The 12,424-nt window shown below is 38.4% G+C and overlaps 1 protein-coding gene across 2 annotated transcripts in view; it reads left to right on the top strand.

The window, feature by feature from the left end:
• The window catches only part of LOC117907382 (transportin-1-like), a 46,679-nt gene that overhangs the window by 7,281 nt on the left and 26,974 nt on the right, over positions 1-12,424 (top strand). For both annotated transcript variants that reach the window (XM_034820907.1, XM_034820906.1), the window contains exons 13-14: positions 1,309-1,422; positions 1,883-1,981. In XM_034820907.1, the coding sequence (XP_034676798.1) occupies positions 1,309-1,422; positions 1,883-1,981 (213 nt within the window). The remainder of the gene's footprint in view (positions 1-1,308; positions 1,423-1,882; positions 1,982-12,424) is intronic.

The raw sequence follows: 12,424 nt of genomic DNA, 5'->3' as shown, positions 1-12,424 counted from the left end.
TGGAATATGTAACTACCTTAAAGTCTTACTCATAGGTCAAAACCTCTTGTTGACTTTTGACATAAACTCAATTTTCAAGGTTGAGAGTCCATGTAGTACAGTAGCTTGGTGAATCATGACAATTGATAGCCTTATGTTATGATTCATCGTAGATCCTGTCTAGTATGCATCACATACACTAGTGCTCTCACCATGGGAAAACCATTCCAATGAACAAGACAAGTCATCCCTCCAATTCGGAGGTAGTGCACCATAGGCTCAAATGGATTGCCTAAATCCATGAACTGACTATAGACTACTCATCACTCTGCAAGGAACCTATGACTTGGATCTTCTATACAATTCCTAATACGCCCAAGTCCTGTATAATGCAAGTGATGTGGGCGTATATATTCAGATAACCAATTGATGCATATGTGATAAAGGGAAACCAAAAAACACGAATAAATAAATTTATAAATGAATCTCGATCTGTTATATCATGTCATGCTTTCTAGGGCTTAATCCCAATACTTCAAACTTCCATATTGGTGATTTTTTTTAATAAATAAATAAATTAAATTAAATTAAAGAAAAGAGCCTCCAGAAAATGACCCCAAGTATACAAGATAACAAACCTCCTTTTGCCACCAAAGGTCAACCACAAGAGTACAAAAAGAACTTTAACAAACTCAATCAGTACCCAAACAATCAAAAAATCCAACTAAAGTTAGTGAACACTCATCGACAAACAACTTAGCTTAGACAATAGAAAACAAACAAACTCTCTTTTTAGCTTTTGAATAGAAAAAACCTCATTACAAAAAGCAATATTGTTCTTGGTCTTCCACACCATCCAAAACAAACACAAAGGGATTGCTTGCCAAACCTTCCTTCGCTTCTATATTGGTGATATTCATCCTCCGAATATAGTTTTTTTTCTCTCTTTTTTATTAAATCATAATTGGACTAAAGTTGCCTTTGTAAAGTTCTTCTCTATTGTTTTAGTAAGCTCTTAATTGGATAAAGCAGAAAGTCAAGATGAATTCAACACCTAGTTGTCCACTCTAGAAGCAGGACATCATTTCATGAACTTGTACTCAAAGCAACAGCTGCACAGTTTTTAAGGAATCTTCTAACTAGACATCCTTGGTATAGAAATACTCAGAGCATCTGTTGCAAAACATGTTATAGTCATCCTACTCAAAGTTAGAATAAGCTTTCGAGTATGGGTATTTATATTGGAGGAATTCAACAATTAGCTGATTCATTTCTTCACATCTTCTTGCTTTGTTTTTGTGTTCCTCAATTTTTCCTTTTTTACATCAGGCTAAGCTATCCACCTCAGATGCTAGGTCCTGGAAGGAAAGGGAAGCTGCAGTTTTAGCCCTTGGTGCCATAGCTGAGGGTTGCGTTAGAGGTCTTTTCCCTCATTTAGCAGAGGTAATGTTATGCCTTGTTCAGCATTTGACTGTGATGATGTATGAACTACAAAAGAAATTGGTACAAGCATGATGCTCTTGGAATTTTTATCCTCACTTCTGCAATTCTTCTTAATATGTGAGCAGATTATTTTTGTTTGTTATGGACTTGTCATGTTATACTTCTTCATTATCACTTAATTAATTTTTTTAAGTTCCTGTTGGATGTTGTATACCTTCATATATGTGTTTTTGTTCTTCCTCATTATCACTTGATATACTTGACTCTTTACTGCACTTTATTACTGGATGCTGTAGATCTGGCAGATTTCTGGTCATCTGTCAGATTACTTCACTCTTTTTTTCTTTATTTCTTTGTTTAATTCATCTTGTTCTGGTTCTTCAGGTATCTGGTTGCTCTATAATTTTCAAGTAACTGTATTAATGTCAGGTTATTGTGACAACTCAATTCTTACATGCAGATTGTGGCTTTTCTCATCCCCCTTTTAGACGATAAATTTCCTTTGATACGAAGTATTACTTGCTGGACCCTTTCTCGGTTTAGCAAATTCATTGTTCAGGTACAATTATAAATACATTATTCTTCCATTTTATAGTTGAAGCTGTGAACTTTTCCATGTATTTCCTGTTCATGAATCATTAACATGTTGTGTTTGAGGCAGCTATGCCTCTTTGTTGGAACTCAAGCAAAGAAAATGAAATTGCAAATGGAAGAAGGATTTGGTCTTTTTTTTTCTATCTTGGAAAAGCTTTGAGGTTGTTTAAGTGGTTTTAGTGTTGTTAAATGTGGAGAAAAATTGTATTTCTCATGCACATTTTAAAAATATACAGCCCTAGAGTTATATACAACAACAGAAAAGAAAAAATAAGGAAAGAATTGGAAACTACCCTATTAAAGATCCCTACCAATCAGGGATTATGTACACAAACATACACATACAAAATGTATTACAACTATAATATACAGCTGTGGAGGATATACAGTTGTGTATACAATTGTAATAATCTTCAATACTCCCCCTCAAGTTGGTGAATAGATATTATCCAGTCCTAACTTGATAATGATTTTTTGAAACTAGACACTGGTTAATCCTTTAACATCAACTAATTGACCTTCAGTAGACACATATGGTGTGTAGATTAAGCCACTATCCAACTTCTCCTTAATAAAATGTTTGTCCACTTCCACATGCTTGGTTGTGTCATGTTGTATCGAGTTATGTGCAATGTTGATGGTCAACTTATTGTCGCAATAAAGTCTTATCGGTGTTTCCCACTTCATCTTCAAGTCCTTTAAGATAATCTTGAGCCAAAGCAACTCACAGATTCCGTGGTCCATTGCACAAAACTCTGCTTCTACACTAGATCTTGCAACAATGTTTTGTTTCTTACTCCTCCAAGTTATCAAGTTCCCTCAAAGGAAAATGCAATCTTGTAGTAGACCTTCAATCAACAATTGATCCTGTGTAATCTACATCAATATAGGCCTCCAATGATAGCTCAATGCTTTTCTTAAACAAAATTCCTTTCTTTGGAGTTGTTTTTAAGTAGTGTAGGATTTTGTATACAGCTTGGAGATGAACTTCCTTTGGGTTATGCATAAATTGACTTACTAGATTGATTGCATAGGCTATGTCCGGTTGTGTACGTGAGAAGTAGATCAACTTGCTAACCAATCTCTGGTACATACCCTTGTCTATAACTCCATCCTCGTTTACTTCTCTAAGCTTGTGATTCAGATCAATAGGTGTGTCAGCTAGTTTACATCATGTTTGTCTTGTCTTTTGTAATAAGTCAAGAAGACAAAAATTCATTTTTTTGAGTGAACCACTTCAATTCCCATGAAATACTTTCGTCTTCCAAGCTCCTTTATTTCAAACTCTTTTGCTAAGCATTGCTTCAATGCTTCTCTTTCTTCGAGATCATTTCCAATCGCTATTATATCATCAATATAAACCAATAGGTCGGTTACTTCTCTTAAGGCTGAGTGTTTAACAAATAAAGTGTGGTCACCATGGCTTTGTTTGTAGTCAACAGTTATTATGATTTTGGCAAATCTTCTAAACCAAGCCCGTGGAGATTGTTTTAGCCCATTCAAAGCTTTCCTCAATTTACATACCTTTTTCCCTTTCAAGTGCATATTAAAACCAGGTGGAAGATCCATATAAATTTCTTATTTAAGCTTTTCATGTGAGAATGCATTTTTCACATCAAACTATTATAATTCCTAGTTAAATTAGGCAACCAAAGAGAGTAAAACTCTCATAGTATTCATCGTGGCTACTAGTACGAAAATCTTTTGGTAATTTACTACATATGTTTGAGTATGGCCTTTGGTCGAGCTTGGCTTTGTATCTCTTGAGAGAACTATTCGTCTTGTACTTTACTACGAACACCCACTTGCACCCTGTTGGACTCTTCTCTCTTGGTAGCTCAACCACATCCTAAGTCCCATTCTTTTCAAGTGCTTCCATTTCGGTCCCCATGACTTGTTTCCATTCCTTACCATTTTGTGCCTCGAATAAGGTCTTAGGTATGGCTATGGTGTTTAAGCTAGTGAGAAATTTTCTATGAGATGATGACAATCTTTCGTAGGATACAAAATGAAAAAATGGATATAAAGGGGTGTTGAGTACATGTTCTTGTGCATTTTTTAATTGCAATAGGCAGATTTAAATCACTAATATTAACAGAATTAGGAGAAATCTTAGGAGAAAATGGATTATTTACCTCATAGGAAGTGGTTTGTTTTGACTCTTGGACTTGCACGGGTTCAATGATGGTTGTTTTTTTTTTTTTTTTTGAGTAAACCAAAGTTGACCTTGTAGAACTAAGAACTTGTTTCCCTAGAGGTGGACTTCTAAGTTTAGGACTTGAAGGTTCAGGAATTTGTGAGTGCTCAAACATAGGCTCAGACACAAATGATTGTGATTATGAGGGTTTAGACACAGATGAAGGTAAGTCAAGTAAGAACAAATTTCCTATATCTGTATCTTCCATGAATGATGTCTTTCTCTGAAGATAAGGATGATTGAAGTAGCTTTCATGTTCAACAAAGGATATATTAGAAGAGACATAAAATTGTTGAGTGGGTGGATGATAACATTTGTAACCTTTTCGAGTAGATGAATACCCTACATGAATGCACTTAATTGCTCTTAGATCTAGTTTCCCTTTGTTATGAACATGGACACAAACAAAAGAAACACAACCAGAAACCTTTGGAACAAGACCGATAGACGTTGTAAAGTTTGGGAAGTGTTTTGAAAAAAAATTCTATTGAACTTTTGAACCCCAAAACTCTAGATGGCAACCAATTTATAAGATGAGTAGCCCGATATGATTTAAGAACATTTTTTTGAACAAAAAAAAAACTTTTGTAATAGCAAGAAGATGACCGTGTTTTCTTTCAACAATCCCATTTTTTTTTTGAGTGCTAATGCAAAAATGATTCATGGATAATACCTTCTTTTTAAAAATAAAGAGATAAGACTTGATTGAAGTAATCCTTTGCAATATCATACCTAAATTGCTTGATTCCCAGTCCAAATTGAGTTTTTACTATTTTGTGAAAATTGGGAAATACAATATTTACATTTGATTTTTGTTTGAGCAGAAAATTCTAAGTTACTCGAGTGCAATCATTTATAAATGAGACAAATTATCTATAGCATTGTGGAGAGAGAGAGAAAGAAGAAAGACCTTAGTTCTCATTAATGTAATAATCTACTTACAATTGAGAAATATATATATATACAAGGCTAGGAGTCCTAACTACCATACATGTGTCCTATATTAACAAGGAAAGGTTATACACTATAAATACATTATATTCAACACTCCCCCTCAAGCTGGAGCATATACGTCATATGCACCAAGCTTGTTACAAATATATTTAATCCTAGGACCTCTGAGAGATTTAGTGAAGATGTCAGCTAGTTGATCATTTGAATTAACAAAACTTGTAGCAACACATCCTGATGCGATCTTCTATCTAATGAAATGACAGTCAACTTCAATATGTTTGGTCCTTTCATGAAAGACTGGATTGGATGCAATATGTAATGCGGCCTGGTTATCACATATGAGTTTCATCTGTTCATCATTTCCAAATCTCAACTCTCGAAGAAAATGTCTCAACCATATGAGTTCACATGTTGCCAAAGCCATAGCTCGATACTCGGCTTCAGCGCTAGATCTGGCCACTACATCTTGTTTCTTACTCTTCCAAGATATTAGATTACCTCCAATAAAAACACAGTACCCTGAAGTGGAACGTCTATCTGTGGGTGAGCCAGCCCAATCTGCATCTGTGTAACCAACAACCTGAGTATGACCTCTGTTCTCGTACAATACACCTTGGCCTGGTGTACTTTTGATATATCGAAGAATGCGGATTACAACATCCCAATGGCTATCACATGGTGACTGTAGGAATTGACTAACAACACTCACAGGAAAAGAAATGTCTGGACGAGTAATGGTGAGATAGTTCAATTTACCTACGAGCCGTCGATATCTCCCGGGGTCTCCTAAAGGCTCCCCCTGTCCTGGTACAAGTTTGACATTCGGATCCATAGGTGTGTCTACCGGTTTACAGTCTAACATACCGGTTTCTTCTAGGATGTCTAAAGCATACTTCCTTTGGGAAAGGACCACAGCAGAACTGGATTGAGCTATCTCAATTCCCAAGAAATACTTGAGTTTCCCCAAGTCTTTGGTCTAAAAGTGGGTAAAAAGGTGTTGCTTTAGTTTCTGAATACCATCCTGATCACTGCCTATAATGACGATGTCGTCCACATAAACAACCAGATAAATACACTGCCCCAAAGAGTTATGATGATAGAAAACTGAATGGTCTGCTGTATTGCGAAGCATGCCAAACTCTTGAACAACAGAACTAAAACAGCCAAACCATGCTCGAGGGGATTGTTTCAAGCCATATAGAGAACGGCGTAACCTGCATACTAAACCAGACTCCCCCTGAGCAACAAAACCAGGAGGTTGCTCCATATAAACTTCCTCGGCAAGATCACCATGAAAGAAGGCATTTTTAATATCCAATTGATAAAGAAGCCAAGAACACATGACAGCCATGGAGAGAAGCAGACAGACATAAGCAATCTTGGCAACAGGAGAGAATGTGTCACCATAATCAGAACCATAAACCTGAGTATAGCCTTTAGCAACTAAGCGGGCCTTAAGGCGATCAACCTGACCATCAGGACCAACCTTAACTGCGTAGACCCAACGACAGCCAACGGTAGATTTACCAGAGGGTAAAACAACAAGATCCCAAGTGCCATTAGAGTGCAGAGCAGCCATTTCATCCACCATTGCCTATCGCCAGCCTGGATGGGAAAGAGCTTCATGGGTGCTCTTTGGAAGAGAAACAGAGGATATAGCAGAAACAAAAGCAAAATAGGGTGAAGATAATCGATGATAACTCCAAAAATTGTAAATAGGATGAGGATTACGAGTAGAGCGAGTACCTTTCCGAACAGCAATGGGTAAGTCATTAGGAGAAGGCAGAGCCGAGGTAGGTGAAGCCGAAGGGATAGGAAGTGAGTCAGCAGGTGCCTCAGCAAAAAGGAGAGGAGCAACAACACGAGGGTGACGATGATAAACCTGAAGTGGTCGAGGAGGCATAGCATCAGGTGGGGAGACAATGAGAATAGGCAAGACTTCAGAAACAGGAAGAGACTCAGAAGTGGTGGAAAAGAATGGTGAGTCCTCAAAGAAGGTGACATCAGCGGAGATAAAGTATCGATGAGTCTCAAGGGAATAACAACGATAACCCTTCTGAAGTCTGGAGAATCCCAAGAAGAGACACTTCATGGCTTTGGCGAAAAGCTTGTCCTGTCCAGGAGTGAGAATATGAACAAAGCAAGTACAACCAAAGACACGAGGAGGAAGGAAATAAAGTGGTTGGTCAGGGAAGAGAAGGGAGTGAGGAATCTGATCATGTAAGACAGAGGAGGGCATACGATTAATCAAATAACAAGCGGTAAGAACAGCGTCCCCCCAAAAACGAAAAGGAACATTACTATGGAGGAGGAGAGTACGAGTTGTCTCAACAAGATGTCGATTCTTGCGTTCAACTACCCCATTTTGTTGAGGAGTATGAGCACAAGAAGACTGATGAAGAATCCCATGATGAGACATAAACGAAGTAAATGGGGTTGAAAAATATTCCCTGGCATTGTCACTACGTAACACACGAATAGAAATATTGAACTGGGTTTGGATTTCAGCATAAAATTTATGGAAAATAGAGAATAACTCAGCTCGATTTTTCATTAAAAATAACCAAGTACATCGAGAATAGTCATCAATGAAAGTGATAAAATACTGAAATCCTAAAGTAGACGCAGTCCGACAAGGACCCCAAACATCAGTGTGGACAAGCTCAAAAGGAGACTTTGTCCGATTATTCAAACGCTTTGGGAACGAGACACGAGTATGTTTCCCAAGCTGACATGACTCACACGGAAGCGACGATAAAGTGGAAAAACGAGGGACCATCTTCTGAAACTTGGAGAGACTAGGGTGGCCCAGACGATTGTGAATGAAGAGAGGAGCATCAGTGGAAATGCAAACTGCAGGAGATGAATCTGAGGTAAGGTGATAGAGGCCTTGAGACTCACGTCCTATGCCAATCGTCTTCCCCGTACTCCGGTCCTGCAAGGTCACAAATTTGTCAGAAAAGGTAATAGAGCAATTAAGAGTACGAGTGATTTTGTTGATGGAAATAAGATTAAAAGGACATTCAGGAGTATAAAGGACAGAAGTGAGAGGTAGAGAAGGCAGAGGAAGGGTCAAACCAATACCTTTAGCCACAGTTTGAGAACCATTAGCTAAGGTAATAGTAGGTAAAGCAGAGGTAGTAGTAATAGAGGAGAAAAGATCCTTATTACCAGATAAGTGATCAGAAGCTCCAGAATCTAGAATCCAGGGTCCAAGAGAAGATGTGTGGGTAAGGCAGACAGAGGCATTACCAGGCTGGGCAACAGAGGCAACGGAAGCCTGAGATGCGGAAGAGCTCGAAGGCTGAGGCAGCGGAGAATCAGAGGACTGGGCCACATGGGTAGTGCGAGGAGGTCGTCCATATAACTGATAGCAACGATCGCGAGTATGGCCAAGTTTATTACAATAGGTGCAATGAGGACGTTGACCTTTACCTCGGGTACCACTGCGGCCTCCTCGAGAGCTAGTTTGAGAAACTAACACAGAAGAATCTGAAGTGCTATCAAATGGCAAAGTCTGAGTGGAGGAGATACGGAGGAGGCGAGCAAACACATCATCCAAGGACGGAACTGATGAACTACCAAGAATCTGATCGCGGACAGGCTCAAGATCCGGACGGAGGCCAATAAGAGTAAGAACCATGAAGAACTTGTCAAGCTGTGTTTGTTGAGCCCCAACATCAGGAGTAAGAGGCATCATAGTCAAGAACTCCTCCTTAAGAGAGGCAATCTGGCCAATATAAGTAGATAGATCCAAGTCCTGTTGGCTGAGATGGACAATAGCAGAAGCCACCTTATAAAGACGCTGGATATCATTCGTATATAATCCTTTGGCCTAAGTCCAAAATTTAAAACATGTAGGCCCGAAGATGAAGAAGAATCTTGGGATCAACTGATTGCCATAATACACTACATAACTGTGCATCTATCTTCCTCCACTGTACGCGGTCAACCTCAGGGATATCTGCCTCCGGTGTAATCAAGTGATCCTCATATCCTTGACCCATAAACCAAAATTCAACAGAGGCAGACCAGGAAAGATAATTGTCACTGCCAACCAATTTTTTCGAAGTAATCATAGGAGATCCAGATATAACAGCGGAAAAAATGGAATTTTTAGTAGTCATATCTACTTATCTGGAGAATGAAGTATGTTTGGATCGAAGAGAGCCCTAATACGGCTTCAGCTTGGCACCACCGAAAAAGGGAGACGGCCTCAGATCGCGGCGTGGTACCACCAGAAAGGTAGAAGAACACTTCCCAAGGCACGTGCAGGGATTGGAGTGGAGAAAAAGTAGTCAGAGCTTCGTTGGAAAGACTGTTTGGAGGGCTGACAGAAACAAAAATCCCCAAAAGAGGTACGTGCAGGGCTCGGATGGGAGAACCAGGGAGGTAGGGAGGCTGGTCGGCGTCAGGCAAAGCTGGAGGAGGAGGCGCGTCGCCGGAAAAGGCCTCACGCGCCCTCATGCGCCGGCGCGTGAGATGCAACCGCCGGCCGGAAAATTGCGCGTGGATGCTCTTTTGGTGCCGGTGCCTTCACAAAAGTTGGAGATCTCCTCCAGGCGCTCCTTCTGGTATGGTTGGTGTCGGAAAAATACGTCGCCGGAAAAGTTCGCCGGCGGTGAGTGGTTTCTGTCGACGATCCGACTGACCGGAAAGTATTGGGAGATGGGGAAGGTGACCGGAATGAAACACGATCACCGGAAGGTTTCCCGGAGTTGATAACACGGGAAACAGGAAAGAATTAGGTTTTCTTCCTTGGCTCCGATACCATGTGGAAAGAGAGAGAAAGAAGAAAGACCTTAATTCTCATTAATGTAATAATCTACTTACAATTGAGAAATATATATATATACAAGGCTAGGAGTCCTAACTACCATACATGTGTCCTATATTAACAAGGAAAGGTTATACACTATAAATACATTATATTCAACAAGCATAAAATATAAGGAATTGTGGTAAGGCCCCAAATATCACTATGAACTAACGCAAAAGGAATTGGTACTATTTTGTTACTTATTGGAAAAGAAACATGATAGTGCTCTGCAAGTTCACAAACATCACAATGTAATTTTTCTACATCAAATCCTTTGAATAGTAAAAGAAACATAATTTTAAGAACGTTAATCGACAGATGTCAAAGACGACGATGATGATAAAACCAAATCTTATATTTTGTTGTGGATGGGGCTTCAGAAAGGAATGGTAAAAGTACTTAGTTCTCAGTCCTATTTTAACCAAATGACAACTGAAGATAGTAAAGTATATCATTTTCCTTAGCATGTCCAATCATTTTTCCTGTATCATGTTCCTAAAATACACAATGAGAGGGATAAAAATCAAACAACAATTCAGTTCTTTGGTAAGTCAATGAATGGAAACAAGATTGGTTGAAAACTTAGGTACATGTAGCATATTTTTCAAAACTATGAATTTATTTAAGCGAACTTTCCCTTGACCAATCACGGTAGCTAAAGAGCCATAAACAGTGACTATTTTCTTATTACTAGGACATGGACTATAAATACTAAACTTTTGTAAGGAATGAGTCATATGATTTGTAAGTCTCGAGTTGATGATCCAAGGGCCTAGGAACCACATATCCAAGACACTAAAAGTAAGAGAAGGAAAATACTTATATGACTGAACGAGGGAGTAAGCACCATTAGGATTCTCAAGGGTTCCTTGGAAATTCTTCAATTTCTCAATCTTTTCCTTATTAAGCTCAACATGTTCATTGCCACCGAAATTCACTCTCTCTTGTAGAGAGTTTTCATTGATATGAGAGTTGGTGAAGTGTGTCTGAGTTTTTTGTTGTCCACATTTGAAACCTTGTTATCCATCCTTGAAACCCCAATTTTTACTCAAAGTTTGAGGCTTTCAATAGAGTTTCCAGCATTAGTCCCTTGTGTGTCTTGGCTTCTTGCGGTAGGTACACCAAATAGTGTCCTTGTTCATTGTTTTGAGCAGATTTGCTATTAATGGAGGATTCACGTTGTTGAAGTTGTCAACAATCTTAGACCGGGTGTGTAGAATTCGAAAATAATTTTAGGGAAAAATATAGTAGAGTACTTTTAAAATGGCAATGAAGGCTGTTAAACTAGGGTTTGAAAAACAAAGGAAAAAATGTACTACAACTCAATAATGAAGACTGAAAAGAGAAATCTCAAGGAGCCTAATTCGACTTTGATACTATGTGGAGAAAAGTTGTATTTCTCATTCACATTTTAAAAGTATATAGCCCTAGAGTTATATATAATAACAAAAAAAAAAATAAAAAAATAAGGAAATAATTAGAAACTTCCCTATTAAAGATCCCTACAATTAGCGATTATATACACAAAAATCATCGGTTGGAATACTAGAGATCGTGGTTCCAGAAATAAAAGAAGGTTTGTGAAGGATTTTCTTTGCTATGAAAATCTAGTTGTTGTTCTACTGCAGTGAACAAAGAGGGACTCTTGTGATAAGAGGTTTGTGAGTAGTGTGTGGAAGGTAAAAAAAAAAAATGGGTAGTTTTCTCAACTAGTGGGGCTTCGGGAGGAGTGACAATCTTTTGGGATGCTTTGAGGTTTAAGTGCTTAGAGGTTGTTTCAGGGTCTTTCTCGATAATAGTCAATTTAGTGTCAGAAGATGATGGGTTTTTTTGGTTAACTTCGATCTATGGTCCTAGTTCGTCACACTTTAGAAATGATTTTTGAATGGAGCTTCAAGATCTTTCAAGCTTAACTTTTCTAAAATGGTGTGTTGTTAGGGATTTTATTGTAGTAAGAAAAATTTCAAAAAGTTAAGAGGCTCCAGGTTAATCCCAAGTATGAGGGATTTTGATGATTTATAAGAGAATGTGAGTTATTTGATCCTCCTTTTAGGAATGTGTCATTCACATGGTCAAATTTGCAAGAAAACCCTATTTGTAAAAGGTCTGATAGATTCTTATTTTCTAGTGAGTAGGAGTAAGGTTTCCCTCAAAGTATCAAAGAAGCACTCCCCAGATTGACTTCAGATCATTGTCCAATTGTTGTTAAACACCAATTCTTTTAGTTGGACGCCGATACCACCTTTTAGATTTGAAAACATGTGGTTGATTCATTTCGATTCCAAGGATAATTTAGGTTGTTGGTGGAATGAGTGTCAGTTTGAAGGATACGAAGGTCACAAATTCATGAAAAAGTTACAGTTTGTCAAGTCAAAATTGAAAGAGTGGAATAAAGTGTCTTTTGTGTTGTCCAATAGGCTGAAGAAGGTCTTAGGTAA

This window comes from Vitis riparia, chromosome 18, assembly GCF_004353265.1.
Source record: "Vitis riparia cultivar Riparia Gloire de Montpellier isolate 1030 chromosome 18, EGFV_Vit.rip_1.0, whole genome shotgun sequence".
Taxonomy (NCBI): Eukaryota; Viridiplantae; Streptophyta; class Magnoliopsida; order Vitales; family Vitaceae; genus Vitis; species Vitis riparia.
The sequence above is the reverse complement of the archived record's forward strand: the minus strand, read 5'-3'. Positions and strand labels throughout refer to the sequence as shown.